This window comes from Theropithecus gelada, chromosome 10 (assembly GCF_003255815.1).
Source record: "Theropithecus gelada isolate Dixy chromosome 10, Tgel_1.0, whole genome shotgun sequence".
Classification (NCBI taxonomy): Eukaryota; Metazoa; Chordata; class Mammalia; order Primates; family Cercopithecidae; genus Theropithecus; species Theropithecus gelada.
The window spans coordinates 18707466-18726561 of NC_037678.1; the positions used below are offsets into that span (position 1 = coordinate 18707466).

General features: G+C 47.0%; 2 protein-coding genes across 2 annotated transcripts in view; one reads left to right on the forward strand and one right to left on the reverse strand.

Moving 5' to 3' along the window:
- Positions 1–11961, reverse strand: part of DEPDC5 (DEP domain containing 5) — a 157913-nt gene extending 145952 nt beyond the window's left edge. Inside the window, exons 1-5 of the mRNA XM_025398090.1 lie at positions 11917–11961; positions 10933–11050; positions 6973–7060; positions 5363–5409; positions 720–805 (exon numbers count right to left, since the gene is read on the reverse strand). Of these exons, the coding sequence (XP_025253875.1) occupies positions 720–805; positions 5363–5409; positions 6973–7060; positions 10933–10990 (279 nt within the window). The 5' untranslated portion in view covers positions 10991–11050; positions 11917–11961. The remainder of the gene's footprint in view (positions 1–719; positions 806–5362; positions 5410–6972; positions 7061–10932; positions 11051–11916) is intronic.
- Positions 11962–15470: 3509 nt separating this feature from the next.
- PRR14L (proline rich 14 like) overlaps positions 15471–19096 on the forward strand; it is a 70572-nt gene continuing 66946 nt past the window's right edge. Inside the window, exon 1 of the mRNA XM_025400355.1 lies at positions 15471–15613. The gene's annotated coding sequence lies outside the window, so the exon portion shown is untranslated. The remainder of the gene's footprint in view (positions 15614–19096) is intronic.

A 19096-nucleotide genomic window follows, 5' to 3' on the forward strand; every position in this document is an offset into this window, starting at 1 on the left:
GGCCTACATGTTTAGTTTAACAAGACAAGGTCTCGTTCTGTTGCCCAGGCTGAAATGCAATAGTGCAGCCATCAGCTCACTGCAGCCTCAATCTCCTGGGCTCAAGCAATCCTCCTGCTGCAGCCTTTCAAGCAGTTGAGACTACAGGCATATAAACACGCCCAGCTAATCTTTTAGAAAAGTTTTAGTAGGCAGGACGCGGTGGCTCCTGCCTGTAATCCCAGCACTTTGGGAGGCCGAGGCAGGTGGATCACCTGAGGTCAGGAGTTCAAGACCAGCCTGGACAACATGGTGAAATCCCATCTCTACAAAATACAAAAATTAGCTGGGTGTGGTGGCGTGGGCCTGTGATCCTAGCTACTCAGGAGGCTGAGGCAGGAGAATGGCTTGAACCTGGGAAGCACAGGTTGCAGTGAGCCGAGATTGTGCCACTGCACTCCAGTCTGGGTGACAGAGCAAGACTCCATTTCAAAAAAAAACAGAAAAGTTTTAATAAAGACAAGGTCTAGCTATGCTACTCAGGCTGGTCTTGAACTCCTGGCCTCAAGTGATCCTCCTGTCTCAGCCTCCCGATGGGCTGAAATTACCACACCTAGCAGGTCACACATTTAATAGTCGAATACTACACTTAAGTAACCCGTTGTTTCCTTAGTAATCTAACCTTGAGGAAGGGTGCTAATCATTCCAAAAAGATATTCAAGTCCGAAACAAAGACGTACCTTAGGGTCTACGACATTAACATAGACATCTTGATAAGGTCTTAGCCGAAACACTTGAGTCACAGTCTGGTCCACACTGATGGTTTCTAAAACAGAAACAATATCTGGCTGGGACAACACATTTTGAAAAAGCAGGTCCATATATTCTAATCTATAAATACTCAGACATTCAGTAAGCAACACAATTGATCATCTGACATGGGCAACACACAGTCTCTTCCTTTCAGGAGCTTAGAATTTAAACAATTCTCTGCTTTTTTAGGTGAAATAAGACCAGAGCCTAAGCAATCAACAAAAAATGGAGAGAAAAAGGGAGAAGGGAGGGAAAAGAAAGAATTTGAGAAGGAAGAGGCTGGGTATGGTGGCTCACACCTGTAATCCCAGCACTTTGGGAGGTCTAGGCAGGAAGGTCACCTGAGGTCAAGAGTTCGAGACCAGCCTGGCCAACATGGTGAAACTCTGTCTCTACTAAAAATACAAGAATTAGCCAGGCATGATGGTGGGCGCCTGTAATCCAAGCTACTCGGGAGGCTGAGGCATAAAAATTGCTTGAACCCCAGAGGCAGAGGTTGTAGTGAGCTGAGATTGTATCACTGCACACCAACCTGGGTGACAGAATGAGACTCTGTCTCAATAAATAAATAAATAAAATAAGAAGGAAGAAAAGAAAGTTCAAAGACCTGTAAAATTCCAGAAGAGGAAGGAGATCTCTTTGGAATGAAGTTATCAGTGGTAAAGAAGAAACAAACTTTTCAATGAGCCCTTAAGTCTGGTAAGAAACATAACAGAGGACAGGAGATAAGGGGAAGGTATGAAGGCCATTTTTAGGATTAAGGTTTTATAGAATTCTTTTAAAATCTTTAAATTGGCTGAATGTGGTGGCTCACGCCTGTAATCCCAACACTTTGGGAGGCCAAGGTGGACAGATCACGAGGTCAGGAGTTCAAGACCAGCCTGACCCATATGGTGAAACCCCGCCTCTACTAAAAATACCAAAAAAATTAGCCAGGCATGGTGGCGTGCACCTGTAGTCCCAGTTACTCAGGAGGCAGAGGCAGGAGAATTGCTTGAACCTGAGAGGTGGAGGTTGCAGTGAGCCAAGATCACGCCTGGGCGGCAGAGGGATACTCCATCTCAAAATAAAATAAAATAAAACATTTAAAAAAAATGAAAACTTTAATTTTTTTTTTTTTTTTTTTTACTGCTCCTTGCAAAGCAGGGCTAACCCTTAGGCAGTGTAACCAGAGTAGCCAGGTTTTACAGAATGTTTTCTCCTCAAATTGAAATATTGAATGGTTAAATATGAGTGGGTAGCCAGGCATGGTGGCTCATGCCTGTAATCCTAGCACTTTAGGAGGCCAAGGCAGGAGGACTATACTTGGGCCCAGGAGATCAAGACCAGCCTGAGTAAAAATTAAAAAAAAAAAAAATTAGCCAGGCATGATCCTGTGGGCTGGGTGCCTAGGGTCTTAGCTACTCCGGAGGTGGAGATGGGAGATGGAGAATCACTTGCCCCCAGGGAGGCTGAGGCTGCAGTGAGCCGTGACTGCACCACTGCACTCCAGTTTGTACAACAGAGAGGCCCGGTCTGAAAGAGAAAACAAAAAAAGGCAGGGGCAATGGTGCAGTGGCTCATGCCTGTAATCCCAGGACTTTGGGAGGTTGACGCAGGCAGATCACCTGAGGTGAGGAGTTTGAGACCAGCCTGGCCAAACATGGTGAAACCCCATCTCTACTAAAAATATAAAAATTAGGCTGGGCGTGGTGGTTCATGCCTGTAATCCCAGCACTTTTGGAGGCTGAAGTGGGCAGATCATGAGGTCAGCAGTTCAAGACTAGCCTGGCCAACACAGTAAAACTCTGTCTCTACTAAAAATACAAAAATTAGCTGGGTGTGGTGGTGCACGCCTGTAGTCCCAGCTACTCGGGAGGCTGAGGCAGGAGAATCCCTTGAATCCAGGAGGCGGAGATTGCAGTGAGCTGAGACCACGTCATTGCACTCTATCCTGGGTAACAGAGTGAGACTTCCTCTCAAAAAAATAAAAATAAAAATATAAAAATTGGCCGGGCGCGGTGGCTCAAGCCTGTAATCCCAGCACTTTGGGAGGCCGAGACGGGCGGATCACGAGGTCAGGAGATCAAGACCATCCTGGCTAACACGGTGAAACCCTGTCTCTACTGAAAATACAAAAAACTAGCCGGGCGAGGTGGCGGGCGCCTGTAGTCCCAGCTACTCGGGAGGCTGAGGCAGGAGAATGGCGTGAACCCGGGAGGCGGAGCTTGCAGTGAGCTGAGATCCGGCCACTGCACTCCAGCCTGGGCGATACAGCGAGACTCTGTCTCAAAAAAAAAAAATAAAATAAAATAAAAAAATAAAAATTAGCCAGGCATGGTGGTGCACACCTGTAGTCCTAACTACCTGGGAGGCTGAGGCAGGAGAATCACTTGAACCCAGGAGGCGCAGGTTGCAGTGAGCCAAGATCGTGCCGCTGCACTCCAGCCTCCAGCCTGGGCAACGCAGTGAAACTCCATCTCTTAAAAAAACAGAAACAAAAAAAAAAGAGTGGGTGACATCAAAGGCCTTTATTTAATTAATTAGCTTATTTATTTAGAGACAAAGTTTTGCTCTTGCTGCCCAGGCTGGAGTGCAATGGCGCAATCTCAGCTCACTGCAACTTCTGCCTCCCAGATTCAAGCAGTTCTCCTGCCTCAGCTTCCTGAGTAGCTGGGATTACAAGCGTGCGCCACAATGCCTGGCTAATTTTATATTTTTAGTAGAGATGGGGTTTCTCCATGTTGGTCAGGATGGTCTCAAACTCCTGACCTCAGGTGATGCACCTACCTTAGCCTCCCAAAGTGCTGGGATTACAGGTGCCAGCCACTGTACCCAGCCATCAAAGCCCATTAAAGCAACCCAGAATTTTTTTGTTTTTTTCTCTTAAGAACTATTTAAGAGTATCTTATTTACTGTCAATTGACATTCTGGTTCCTTGAACAGCATGGCATAGCGATAAGAGGGAAAAACAAAGGATCTGAATCCAGAATGAGTAAGCAGGAATCACCGCTTCTGGCTACGCCTAGACTGTATAGTCTGGCAGAGAATAAACTTCCTCACTCACTCAAGAGTTGTTGAGAAGATAAAGCTAGATTACACAAAGCTCCCAGGACAGTGCCTTGCACATGTGGTGGGCAATCATAAATAAATATTTCTTCCTCCCCAATCCCTACTCACCCAGACTAGGCATTTAACAAATCGTTTGTGAAAAAATGGGACAGATGTGGTGGATCACACCTGCAACCCCAGCATTTTGGGAGGTCAAGGTGTGAGGAACTCCACTTGAGGCCAGGAGTTCAAGACCAACCTGGGCAACAGGCAGGTTGTGTATTTCTTTTCTTTTTTTTGAGACAGAGTCTCGCTCTGTTGCCCAGGCTGGAGTGCAGTGGCGCGATCTCGGCTCACTGCAACCTCCGCCTCCCGGGTTCAAGTAATTCTCCTGCCTCAGCCTCCCGGGTAGCTAGGACTATAGGTGCATGCCGCCACACCCAGCTAATTTTTTGTATTTTAGTAGAGACGGGGTTTCACCGTTTTGCCCAGGCTGGTTGCAAACTCCTGAGCTCAGGCAATCCACCTGCCTCAGTCTCCCAAAGTGCTGCGATTACAGGCATGAGCCACCATGCCTGGCCTTTTTTTTTTTTTTTCTTTTTGAGATAGGGTCTCTGTTGAACAGGCTAGAGTGCAGTGGCACCATTATAGCTCACTGTAACCTTAAATTATCGGGCTCAAATTATCCTTCCACCTCAACCTCCAGAGTACAGAGTAGCTGGGACTATAAGCGTCAACTTGACAATTTTTTTTTAGCGGGAACACAATTTGATAAGAAGAGAACTGCAGCCATAAAAAAATGAAATCACATCCACTGCAGCAACACAGATGGAGTTGGAGGCCACTGTTATCCTAAGTGAACTAACTCACAAACAGAAAATCAAATACTGCATGTTCTTACCTATAAGTGGGATGGAAATAATAGACACTTGGGACTCCAAAAAGAAGGATGGGGAAGAGAATGAGGGTTGAAAAATACAATGTTCAGACATAGATACAATGTTCTGTATCTGTTCTGTCAGATACAAGGTTCACTGTGTGAGTAATGGATACAATAGAAGCCCAATCCCCACCAGTACACAATATACCCATGTAACAAACATGCCCATGTACTGCCTGAATTGAAAATTAAATTAAAATTTTTTTAAAAAAGAAAAGAATTACTTGCCCTCATCCCTTGAAATTATGAAGAGAGGTTTCTTACAGTTTCTGAGGCAGTAAATAAAAAATTCTGGCCGGGCGCGGTGGCTCACGCCTGTAATCCCAGCACTTTGGGAGGCCGAGGTGGGCGGATCACAAGGTCAGGAGATCGAGACCACGGTGAAACCCCGCCTCTACTAAAAATACAAAAAATTAGCCGGGCGCGGTGGCGGGTGCCTGTAGTCCCAGCTACTTGGGAGGCTGAGGCAGGAGAATGGCAGGAACCCGGGAGGCGGAGCTTGCAGTGAGCCGAGATCGCGCCACCGCACTCCAGCCAGGGGGAGAGAGCCAAAAAAAAAAAAAAAAAAAAAAAAAATTCTAAGAATGATGTAATTCTTACCCTTCTGTAAATCTTCCTTCAGTGACTTGACCTGCAAAAGCAGAGGGCTGAAAAAGAAAGCAACAGAGAGTTGGGATACCGTGAGCAGTAACTCCCTAGCATCCTTCATCCCCTACAAAAGGCAAATAGATCACTCTGGACAGTCTGTGACTTACAGCACAACAATGAGAGAAAGCTCCCTTAGAAACAAAGAAACTCCATATGCACCAAAGGAAATGGATAAACGCTACACAACCCTTCAGTTGTCATCTCAGCTTTAAAACCAGAAAGAGGCCAGGCACAGTGGCTCATGCCTATAATGCCAACACTTTGGGAGGCCAAGGCGGGTGGATCATCTGAAGTCAGAAGTTCGAGACCAGCCTGGTCAACATGGCAAAACCCTGTCTCTATTAAAAATATGAAAATTAGCCAGGTGGGGTGGCCCACACCTGCAGTCCCAGCTACTCGACAAGCTGAGGCAGAAGAATCGCTTGAACCTGGGAGGCAGAAGTTACAGTGAGCCGAGGTCACACCACTGCACTCCAGCCTGAGTGACAGAGTGAGACTCTGTCTCTTTAAAAAAAAAAAAAGGTTGGGCATGGTGCGGTAACTCGCACCTGTAATCCCAGCACTTTAAGAGGCCAAGGCAGGCCGATCACAAGGTCAGGAGTTCAAAACCAGCCTGACCAAATGGTGAAATCCCATCTCTACTGAAAATATAAAAATTAGCCAGGCGTGGTGGCATGCACCTGTAATCCCAGCTACTCAGGAGGCTGAGGCAGGAGAATGGCTTGAACCCAGGAGGCGGAGGTTTCAGTGAGCCGAGATCACACCATTGCACTTCAGCCTGGGTGACAGAGTGAGATTTTGTCTCAAAAAAAAACATAAAAACAAAAAAAACGGCTGGGTATGGTGGCTCATGCCTGTAATCTCAGTGCTTTGGGAGGCCTAGCAGGGTGGATGGCTTGAGACAAGCCTGGCCAATACGGTGAAACCCCACTCTCTACTAAAAAATACAAAAATTAGGCCAGCTGCGGTGCCTCATGCCTGTAATCCCAGCACGTTGGGAGGCCAAGGCAGGTGGATTACCTGAGGTCAGGAGTTCAAGACCAGCCTGGGCAACATGGTGAAACCCTGTCTCTACTAAAAATGCAAAATTAGCTGGGCATGGTGGCGCATGCCTCTAATCTCAGCTACTGGGGAGGCTGAGGCAGAAGAATCACCTAGGCCTGGGAGGCAGAGGTTGCAATGAGCTGAGATTACACAACTGCACTCTAGCCTAGGTGACACAGCTAGACTCCATCTCAAAAAAAAAAAAAAAAAAAAAAAAAAAAAAAGGAGGAGGAGGAATGGACAACTTTTGAAAAATTATTTGTTGATCAAATCCTAGAAGGCATGAGCTTTTTTTTTTTTTAAGACAGGGTCCCACTATGTTGCCCAGGCTGGTCTCGAACTCCCGGGCTCAAATGACCTACCCCACCTCAGCCTCCCAAAGTGCTGGAATTACAGGCTTGAGCCACCACCGCATGAACATTTTGAAAGGCAAAGAGAGTTATCTGCCCTTCAAATCCCTTGGACATCATTTGGAAACAGTGAATTGCCCAGTTCCATGGATCCTAAGAGACACTCACCTGTATTCATCGTTGGGGTGTGCAATCTCTACAATGTCTCCAAGCTTGATGTGAGGAAACACTTTGGGGTTCACAACTAGCTCATCATCTGAAAGACAATTCAGCGACTTCAAGTAGAAAAACACTCATTAGGTACATTGTGTATGTTCTCATTACTGGTTCCTCACAACCCTATCAGGATAGTATTGCCACCCCATTGACAGATGAGGCTCTATTTTGAAATGAGGCTTACAGTGACTAATGGATTCACACAGGAACACCAAGAGCAGTGGAGTGGGATGGTGCTCTGGTACCTTTGTCTCCATACTCCGTGCTCTCTCTACTACTGCACTGCTTCCAGGGACAGAGCAGCCCTCAGTATCTGGGAATTAGGCTTCTGGACAGCCTTTTATCCCTTCAAATATTGTGTATCTGGCATATAACAGGAACAAAACAGGCTGGTTTCCATAGATACAGCACAATTCCTTACAGTTATTCAATATTCAAAGAATTTCCCAAATAGTATCTTAATGTGACCCTCAGAGTAAATCTTTAGATTTAACAGGAGTAAGAAAATAACCTCAGAGAGGCCAGGAGCAGTGGCTCACGCCTGTAATCTCAACACTTTGGGAGGCCGAGATGGATGGAACACGTGAGGTCAGGAGTTCAAGACCAGCCTGGCAAACATGGCGCAACCCCGCTCTACTAAAACTACAAAAATTAACCGGGCGTGGTGGTGGGCGCCTGTAATCCCAGCTACTTGGGAGCCCGAGGCAGGAGAATCACTTGAACCCAGGAGGCGAAGGTTGCAGTGAGGTGAAATCACACCACCGCACTCCAGCCTGAGCGACAGAGCGAGACTGCGTCTCAAAAATAAATAAATAAATAAAATAAAATAAGAGGGATGTGCTTTTATGTTTATCTACCCCAGCCCCTCTACCAGGGATGGGGAGAACTCTCTCAAATATTGCAAACTCAGAAGCATAAGAATGACTGTTTTGCTGTTTTAATTTGGGAGGAAAAACATCACTTTTAATTATGCTAATATCATGACAATTAAGTATATCTAGATTTCAAATATAACCAGATCCAACAAAAATTTCGCCTAATAAAATCAAACAATGGGTTACTCCCAAATTTTTGTTTTGTTTTCTTTTAGAGATAAGGTCTTGTTGTTGCCTAGGCTGGCGTACAGTGGCTATTTATAAGGACAATCCCACTATTGACCAGCACAGGAGTTTTGACCTGCTCTGTTCCCAACCTGAGGTGGTTCACATTTCCTAAGGCAACCTGGTGGTCCCCCACTCCTGGGAGGTCACTAGACTGACGCAGAACTTATTTCAGACACCCAATCAACATAATGTCCTATAGTCTGAAACTCCTGGGCCCAAGTGGTCTTCCTGTCCCAGCCTCTTGAGTAGCTGTGACTACAGGCACACACCACAGCACCCAGCATCCCTAATTTTATCTGCTATGTTTCCACCGACAGTTTCACGACAAATCCTCCGTTGAGCTTCCCCCCCAATTTACACAGTCTCAATTAAGGTCCCTGAGAATACATTCCCTTCTGCTTGGTTTTATCATTTCCTTTTTGCATGTCTGTCTTACAAAACTGAAAGATCTTTAGGGACAAAGAACCTTGCGGTATTCATAATCATTGCGTCTGGCACAGGTATACGCCTAATAAATATCTGTTGGTTGTTTCTTTTTTATTATTTTTATTTTTATTTTATTGTTATTTATTTTTTATTTATTTTTTATTTTTTTATTTTTTATTTTTTTTGAGACGGAGTCTCCTTCTGTCGCCCAGGCTGGAGTGCAGTGGCCGGATCTCAGCTCACTGCAAGCTCCACCTCCTGGGTTTACGCCATTCTCCTGCCTCAGCCTCCCGAGTAGCTGGGACTACAGGCGCCCGCCACCTCGCCCGGCTAAGGTTTTTTTTTTTTTTTTGTATTTTTTAGTAGAGACGGGGTTTCACCGTGTCAGCCAGGATGGTCTCGATCTCCTGACCTCGTGATCCGCCCGTCTCGGCCTCCCAAAGTGCTGGGATTACAGGCTTGAGCCACCGCGCCCGGCCTTTTTATTTTTATTTTTAAAGACAGGGTCTTGCTCTATTGCCCAGGCTGTGCAGTGGCGTGATCTTGGCTCACAGTAACCTTTGCCTCCTGGGTTCAAGCAATTATCGTGCCTCAGCCTCCCTAGTAGCTGAGATCACAGGCACGCACGACGACACCTGGCTAAGTTTTGTATTTTTAGCAGAGATGGGGTTTCACTATGTTGGCCGGGCTAGTCCTGAACTCCTGACCTCATGTGATCTGCCCACCTTGGCCTCCCAAAACGCCAGGATTACAGTCATGAGCTACCATGTCCAGCTGTTAGTTGTATTTTGATCTATAGTCTTGCAGAAGACTGGATACAGCATCTAGCTACCTTTGTATTTTATACATCAAAATATGTATTTGTATACATTGTATATACTGTATCCTCCTCTCTGCCAAAAGTTATGTTTTATTCCACTCCACAAATACTTAGGCAATATCAACAGCATACAAAGTAATAACAATAGACTGTACATTTTAGCAGAAATTGTAGTTTAAATATAGCAATGCCTGTAGTCTGGTAATTATAACGGCTACATTTATCGAGCACAGAGTCTAATACTCTGCTAAATGCATTACATGTACCACCTTACTTAAGCTTCACAAGGCTCTATGATAGAGAAACTATTGTTTTCCCTTTTTGGTCGTTCTTTCCCTCTGGAGGCTTGTATCTACATAATGCAGAAGTAAATACACCCTAAAACACAACATTAAAAAGACTCATGTGGGGCGCGGTGGTTCATGCCTGTAATCCTAGCACTTTGGGAGGCCGAGGCGGGCGGATTGTCTGAGCTCAGGAGTTTGTGACCAGCCTGGGAAACATGGTGAAACCCTGTCTCTACTAAAATACAAAAAAAAAAAAAATAGCTGGGCATGGTGGCATGCACCTGTAATCCCAGCTACTCGGGAGGCCGAGGCAGCAGAATTGCTTGAACCTGGAAGGTGGAGGTTGCAGTGAGCTGAGATCATGCCGCTGCACTCCAGTCTGGCGACAGAGCGAGACTCTGTCTCAAAAAAAAAAATAAATAAGTCAATAAATAATAAAATAAAATGACTCATTATATTGTTAACTCCAATTTCTGAATAAGGCTGTCAAGACAGAACGGAAAATTACTCCCTCACAAAAGAAAAAAAATTATACTAAGTGCCCTTTTATTCTTCAGATTTATGGACTCAAGGTGCTAAGGAGAGCTGGGTACAGTGGCTCATGCCTGTAATCCCAACTACTAGGGAGGCTGAGGTGGAAGGATCCTTTGAGCTCAGGAGTTCCAGACCAGCCTGGGCAAATGGGGAACCATGTCTCAAAAAAAAAAAAAAAAAGAAAGGAAAGAAAAAAAAAAATAGATGTTAAGAGAAACTATTCTAAAGCCCCTCAACTTTCAGATAAGGTACACTAGGAGCTTGTTCAAGGTCACCAGGAAAATTAGAAGTAGAGCAGATATTCAGACTATAGTTCAGTGCAGGATACCATGCTGTATCCTGCCCCTTCTTCCCATGCCTAGAAGCCAGGCAAAAGTTCATGCTTTGATCATACCTGCTCTGTGCACATCTATGCTGCTTCTCTCTCACTCAATGTAAAAACTGATACATGGTTTTAGTTTCTCTTACCTGCCAAACCAGTGCACGCTAGAATTTTATGGAACATACACGGAAGATTTGTAATAAACAATGCAATTCAACAAATGAAAGGTAGTAAACCGGCAGCATTCATAATTTTCCTTAAAAGTCTGAATGCAAATGCATTTAGAAGGGTCCTGCCATCCTCCTTGTTGCTTTGTCTGTTTAGCCTCAATTGTCACGAGTCAGTGTGTAATTTCAAGGCATTGCACACACCAGAACCTCAGCCAACTTACAAAACCTCTAAAGACCAACCGATACTGACCACTGCCCCCAAAGCCCTTCTTGTGGATGACGAGTTTGTAGACCTTTGTTGTTCTCATCTTGCACTGTTTTTCCCTTTAGCTGTTCCAAGCTTGGGGCAGAGAAGTCATCTTGCCTCCCTGCCATTGAAATACAAACAAAAAGGTTGAAAGTCAGACTTTTCCTTGCAACCACTCTTTGATTTTAGGCCAGTGAAGATACTGGTGTTGCTCTGCTGTGAAGCGGTGCCAAGCGACTCTTGGATGAAGTCACTTCTCCAGTTACAAGGAGCGATGGAGAACAAACAGAACCACAGAATCCAAGAACTAAGGGGAATTCACGCCAGGGGCTAGTCAAACCTAGGAGAAGGTATTCTATCACACCCCTAAAGGGGAAGCATTGCGGTGAATGGGTACTCATTACCTTGTCTCCATCTACATCAATAACAACCGAACATTAAGGACATCTTAAAAGAAGTTAGCCCACTCATTTTGTAGATGATGAAAGTGTGAGTCACGGCAAGGGACTTGCTCAAGGTCACTTGAGACTTAGAGATACTCCCACCATTCTCCTTTTGCTGCCAACGTCCTGAGCAAGGCGACCACAAAGAAGAGGAAGGCAGGAGTTTCCTTCCCCAAACCTCGGTCTGTGTGAACTCTCAGCGTACCTTCCCTGACTCCATTTCACAGCTGAGGCCGCTGAGACTCAGAGAGGGAGAGAGACTTGTCCAAGGTCACACAGCGGATTGGGAATGAGGGCCAGGACTCGAACCTGGGCCAAGGCCCCCTACCTCAAGCCCCCCTCAGTCCCGAGTCTGGGGCGGGCAGCTCCACTCACCGAAGCTCTGGAGCCCCTTCCCGCCTCTGGCCGGGGCCCCGAGGGCTGGACCCTCTCCAGGTTCCCCGCGCCTCCTCCAGATACCCCGCCTACGCCCTCGCGGCCCGCGCTGCTTCCGCCCCTGAGCCTGAAGCGCCTGCAAGGCCCGCCCCAACCGTGTAACGCTCACCTGAGAACCCGCGCCGCTCCGGTGGCTCCGCCCCGGGGCCCCGCCCCCTTCCCGCCCTCGCGCCCCCGCGCCGCTCTCGCCGGGCCTCCGCCTCGTCTCTGTGGCCGCGCCACTTCCTCATCCGGGGCTTGAGCCGGAGGCGGGGTGTTGCGTGCGGCCTCTTGCTTGGGCCACCTCCTGGCGTTTCCTGCCCTCGAGCCGTAGAGCCTCGCGCCCCACGGAGGAAATCCATTTCCTCCCAGTCTATCCGAAATAGACCCATGGCCACAGAGCTTCGTTTGCGACTTAGTGGTCTCCCCGTAGGGGAAACGAGATCCCTCAGAGCTCCGTTTTCTGTTACATGAACGAGGTTAATGACTCCTGTGGCCTCACTGGGCTGCTAAGAGGCGCCAACGAGAGTTTCTGGGAGGACTTCTGTAAAATGCAAGGGGCTGAGCACGCGAGAGTTAGTGTGATGGCCCCTGCTGGGAAGTGTCCACTTACCGGGGGCTTTTCAAACCCTTAAACTCCAAAGGACTTTCTGCGCCCCTCTGGTATTTTAATAAGAATGGCTGCCTGCCTTCACAGTCCTTATGTAATCATTGCATCCCTATTACGTGATGGATGCCGGAGGCAGATACTATCCTATTTCACAAACCGGGAAACAGCCTGAGGACACAAAACCCTTCAGAAGGAAGCAAGGACGAATCCTGACCCGCTCCCAGAACGGAGCCTTTAACCAACATCCTTTGGTCATTCCCAGGGCACTGCCTAAACTTGAATCTGTCAGGATATCTCTCTCCGAGCAGAAAACCAGAGAGCTGGGTGGGCCGGGTCAGGCTCTCGCCGAAGGCTCCTGACAATTGCCAGCTCCGCCTGCTGCCACTGATACCCCCGCCCCCCAGTCCAGTCCACCGTTTCTGACCTGAGCGGCAGCAACTCGATAGGACCTCCCTGCTTCCCTTCTTGCAGCCCGAGAGATCTTATAACTGGAATCAGTGTCTCGGTCACGCCACTCCTCTGCTGCTTCTAATCACACTGACTGCTAAGTCTAAACGACACAGCACTTGTCTTACATTTCTTTATATCTTTAATGCTTACGGTGCTCGTTTCTTACGGATTTGGGAAACTTAAAAATGTTGAAAGAAAAACCATGGTATACCGTAGTGAAACATTCTACAGTGAACCAAGGGGATCCTGGGACAGGACAAGCAACGTTCTTAAGCATGGATGCCTTTACGTTGGGACTCAGGAGAAGTTAGGTAAATAATGCAAGTATTAAGTAATTGCGATTTTTTTTTTTTTTTTTATTTTTTTGAGATGAGGTCACCCTCACCCAGACTGGAGTGCAGTGGCGCGATCTTGGCTCACTGCCATCTCTGCCTCCCCCACTCATGGGATCCTCCCACCTCATCCTCCTAGTAGCTGGAATTACAGGTCCGTGCCCAGCTAATTTTTGTGTTTTTTGTAGAGACGGGGTTTTACCATGTGGCCCTGGCTGGTCTCAAACTCCAGGGCTCAAGCAATCCGTTCGCCTTGGCCTCCCAAAGTTCTGGGATTACAGGTATGAGTCACTGCAGCCAGGTTTTATTTTTTTCTTTCCGAGACAGGGTCTAGCTCTGTTGCCCAGGCTGGAGTGCAGTGGTGCTATCATAGCTCACTGCAACCTCAATCTCCTGGGCTCAAGCGATTCTTCTGCCTCAGCCTCCCAAGGGACTGGGAACTACAGGGCAAGCCACCACTCCTGGCTAAAATTATTTATCTTGTAATAAAACATATATGATAAAGTGGATTGCAACAGTTACAAATTTTTTTAAGAATAACAATGTTATGTTTAAAAATGTTTCTATGTTGCCACTTCAGGAGACACACACCCAGATCCCCCAAGATAGTTTCTGTCTTTAGAGACAGTGGTTGATGGGACATTCTTCCATCTCAGAGGAAGCTAATAGAATTCTCTCTTCTTAGCCCTCAAGGGAGTTTTATTCCGTCTCCTGAGAGATATCTATAATGGGACGTCTTAAAAAGGCATATATTTTAACTTTTTAACTTGGCCACTCTCATAAAGAAACTCTGAAGGCCAGGAGCCTGAGGCGGGCGGATCACTTGAGGTCAGGAGTTCGAGACCAGCATGGCCAACATGGTGAAACCCCGTCTCTACTAAAAAAAACAAAAATTAGCTGGGCATGGTGGCATGCGCCTGTAATCCCAGCTACTCAGGAGGCTGAGGCAGGAGAATCTCTTGAACCCAGGAGGCAGAGGTTGGGAGGCAAAGGTCACAGTGAGCCGAGATCCCGCCACTGCACTCCAGCCTGGTGACAGAACGAGACTCCGTCTCAAAAAAAAAAAGAAAGAAAAAGAAAAGAAAACAAAAGAAACTTTGAATCGTTCAGGTTTTTTTTTTTTTTTTTAAGAGACAGGGTCTTGTTTTCTTGCCCAGGCTGGAGTGCAGTGGTGGTACCATCATAGCTCAATGCAGCTTCAAACTCCTGGGCTCAAACGATCCTCCCGCTTCAGGCTCCCCAGTAGCTAGGAGCACAGGTGCATCAACATCTGAGCAATTTTTGTTTTGTTTTGAGAAAGAGTCTTGCTCTGTCACCCAGGCTGGAGTGCAGTGCCATGATAACCGCTCACTGCAGCCTCAACCTTCCAGGCTCAAGTGATCCTCCTGCCTCAGCCTCCAGGGTAGCTGGGATTACAGACACACATCACCAGACCCAGCTGTTTGTTTCTTGTTTGTTTGTTTGTTTTTTGGCAGAGACGATGTCTCACTGTGTTGCCCAGGCTGGTCTCAAACTTCTGGGCTGAAGTACTTCTCCCGCTTTCGCCTCCCAAAGTGCTGGGATTACAGGCGAGAGACACGGCGCCTGGTCGAGTTCTACTTTTTAACACAAAGGTGTATGATTTGGAGCAAGTCGATTTAATTCTCTGTGCCGCCTCAATTCTTCCCCTGGATAAACATTTCTTCCTTCCTTCAAATGTCCGTCTAGTGTCTAGTTTTGTGCTGGACACTGCTGTTGGTGCTGAGCATTAAGTGATGAACAAAACAGACAAGGTGGAGGAAGATAAATTATAAACGAGTCAATAAAGAGATGAGACATAGAAATTGCAGCTACTGTTAAAGCTATGAAGAACATAAAACAAGGTTCTGTAACCAACTGGAGGCAGGGGTGCCGTTTATTTAGCGGTCACTGTGATGAGGAGAAGCAGAGGAGTGTCGTGACCCAAAACACTATTTCCAGTATAGTAAGATCTCTTGGGCTGCCAGGGTGGAAGCAGGCAGGCCCTTAGAATTGTAGCCGTCCAGACTAGAAAAACGGTGGACTGGAACAGGGTGACAGCAGTGGACGTAGGCACTGGGTCCTGTGGCTCAGCGGGAGCAGCGCCAAAAGTTGTGCTTCCCTTTAAAAATTTGAGTCGCAGGGGCGGGATTGAGGGAGGCTGGGGTTAGCAGAGGGCGGGAGGTCAGAAGCAGGAAGAGCCTCCCCTTGGAGTGCGCGCGCGCGGTGCGGGGGCGGGATTTGGGCGAGTCCGCATGGCTGGCTCGGGCCCCGGATGAGGAAGTGCAGGGGGACCATAGAGACGAAGAGGTGGCGGCGGCCGGAGCGCCCCCGGGCTCTGTCGGCTCCGTAGGCTCAGGTAGACTTGGCGACGACTGGGCTGCAGCTGCAGAGGCTGAGCTGGCTGGGCAAGCGCGGGCCGCGGAGCAGGTCTCAGGGTAAGAGGCCGGGGACTGGAAGGCTTCGGGCGTAGCCGCCCCGCCCCACTCCGCCCTAAAGGGACCCTCCGCCGGGTGGTGCTGGCTAAAGGGTAGTCCGGGCCCCCCGCCCTCTTGGGGCGCGGAAAGGAACCAAGGCTGCCCTGTGGGCGGCGGAACGACCCAGGGAGAGGGAGGAGACCAGGCCCCGCGTCGCTAGAGAGAAAAGCGGCTTCTCCAAGTCATGGCTCCGACGCGGGAGAGAGACTCCTCTTCAACCTCGATACGACAGGGATCCCCCAACTTATCTCCTCGCAGAGGACGACGCCCCTTATCGGAGGCGTACGCTCTTTCTTAGCGCTCATCCGTTGGTCAGCAGAGGGAGACCCACTCCCGGGGTTCGAGGGGCATTCTGAACTTATCCTGAGGAGGAGTAAGAGATAACCCCTAAATGAGACCTTTCCCCCAACTTTGGTCAGCGTCCCCCAGGTGAAGAGTGAGACTCAACTTGCCTGAAAGTGACAGAGGGGATCTTTCTTCCCAGTAAGAAAGAGACTTACCTTCCTCCTTTATTTTTCACGTGTACCCCAAGATACGGAGAGGAAGACCCTGAAAATTTACTTTATGGTATCAGAAGTCAACCTTTCTCCCTCTCCCATCGCGATGTCCACAGAGGGAGCCTCGCTTCTCTTCTTCCCTTTAAGCCTCTTGGTGTGCAGAGAGCTCCTTTCCCTTGCACAATTAAGAGCATGGCTTTTGGAGTGTGATAGTTACAAACCTGGGTCTCTCACTTAACATCTTTGTGACCTTGACTATTTGTTTAACTTGTCTCAATCTCAGTCCATCTCCAATTTGGGTTCTGTTTTCTTAAAATTGTCATGCGGGCTAAGGGAGCATTTGTGTAAATACTAATTACATAGTAAGCTTTTGGTAAGCTGTTGCTGTTACTATTAACTTCATCTGTTAAAAAAGAAAATTAATATCTTGCACAGAGAAGCGTATTTTTCCATGCGCGCCCCTCCCAACCCCCATCACAAGTGTTCGAGCATCCTTTCTCACTGGAGTGGAAGACTCCCTCCCACTTAGGGGTTAGAGAAAGAGACATTTCCAGTCCCCTTAGATCCTACTGTACAATACTCCCCCAAATTAACAAAGAGAGCATCAATGAAAATAATCTAGAAAAAAAGACTTAGCTTTTGGAAACAGGTCTGTCCTCTTAAGAGAAAGGGAGACCTGATGCCAGAAGCCAGCCCTTCCTTTGTCCACAGAAGGTATCACTTCTTCCTGACTGGTTAGAGATGTCCTCTCCCACTCCCTGACTTACTGTAGTGACAAAAAATATTCCATCTGCACGTCCTTCCCACCCCGCAAGTGGGCGATTCCAAGTTCTTCCTTTCTTTTGCTCTCCCAAGAAAATGAAGACTCTGTACCTTTGAGGAGCGATCTCTTCCCTCTTGTATATCCAGAATGACACAGATTGTTTCTTTTCTCCTTTTCCTTTGTAAAAGAGATGAAAATCTTTTATACAGGAAGCCTCTGTCAGTAGAAATCAGGAGCTTTTCCACGGTTTCACTCCTTACGTGGAGACAGAGGGATCCTTTTTCTGGATGTTATTAAAGGGAGGAAATGGGAAATAGTCCTTGATGCTTTTGAGATTTTCTGCACGCTCCTCGTTGAAGCGCTTGGCCCTGTTTAGTATATGAACTTCCCTGCCTCACTTTCAGTTTGTCTTGGGATTTTATTAAAAGACTCTTCTTTCTCTTTCTCAAGAAGAGGCCCATTCTCCAAATTCCCTCACAGAGGGAATGACTACAATGTCTGAATCTTTGGAAAAGAAAGCCCCTTTCTCAAGGTGAAAAGAGTATTGCGAGCTTCTGAGGGCCTGGTCATTATTGTGAGTATTGTTCCCTGAAGCAAGCATGGCAGTGCCTAGTGTTATTAACAGCCCCTTTGCTTTGGAATTAAAGGGAGGGGAGACTTTCAGATTCGGGATTGTTGGGGCACACGGTTTTAGGTTCTGTTTTCTTTGTGGTTTTTTTTTTTTTTTTTTTTTGCTTTCTTATTTTTTGCCTGTTGTAAATTTTCAACCTCTAGAACTTTTGGGGAGTGTTTGAATGACTAAAAGTTGCCACTTTGTCAGGTTTTTAGTGTTATAAAATGTATTCTGATGAGATTGAGAGCAGCAATGTTAATCCTTCACTGGTAGGTTTGTTTTCCTGTTTTTGTTTTTTTGGTGGGCTAGGAATTAACACTGCCAAATTACCTGAAAGCACGCTAAAGGAAAGCTTACCATCTTTTTTTATATGTAAAGTGTTCTTAAATTACCTCAAATGCCTTCGAGTAATTGCAGAGGGGATTAGTGGGAGCTCTATACCACCATTGTTGGTGTCTGTAGGTGTGCTTTTCTGAAACAAAGGGAAATAGAAAAGTTATTCTTTGGAGTCTTGGGATTTTTTATGGGTGATAGGACCCTTTGAACTTATTTTGATGAATATGTGAAAAACAAGCCCGGGAAAGTTCACTTAACTTTCACTTAACACACTCAAGACTCAGCAGCTAGTATGTGGGAGCAGGATAAGGGACCCTGGCTTCCTACTGAAGAGACCAGCAGTTAGGCCGGGCGCAGTGGCTCACTCACGCTTATAATCCCAGCACTTCGGGAGGCTGAGGTGGGCAGATCACGAGGTCAGGAGATCAAGACCATCCTAGCTAACACAGTGAAACCCCATCTCTACTAAAATTACAAAAAATTAGCCGAGCGGGTGGCGGGCACCTGTAATCCCAGCTACTCAGGAGGCCGAGGGAGAAGAATCGCTTGAACCCGGGAGGCGGAGGTTGCATGAGCCAAGATCATGCCATTGCACTTCAGCCTGGGCAATAGAGCAAGACTCTGTCTCAAAAAAAAAAAAAAACAAAACACTGCTGGAAGAGGGCCGGGTGCAGTGGCTCAGGCCTGTAATCCCAGCACTTTGGGAGGCTGAGGCGGGCAGATCACGAGGTCAGGAGATCGAGACCATCCTGGCTAACACGGTCAAACCCCGTCTCTACTAAAAATACAAAAAACAAACAAACAAAAAATTAGCCGGGCATGGTGGCAGGCACCCATAGTCCCAGCTATACTTGGGAGACTGAGGTAGGAGAATGGCGTGAACCCAGGAGGCAGAGCTTGCAGTGAGCCAAGATCGCGCCACCGCACTCCAACCTGGGCAACGGCGAGACTCCGTGTCAAAAAAAAAAAAAAAAAAGACTGCTGGGAGAAGTATTTGTGCATTTGCAAAGAGCGAGCATGAAATAATTGTCCTCAACATAAAATAATTTCTACTTTTACTGGAATAATAATAATTTTCATACTTCCTATAAGTATTAGTCACTTTTTGGGAATAAATCCATTCCCTACACAATCTAATACAGTACTTATTTGTGTTGTGATAAAGACAAGCCAGTAGCAGCTGTCAAGAGTCATTCATAAATCTATGGTTTATTTTTTGCCTATACCTCAAACAA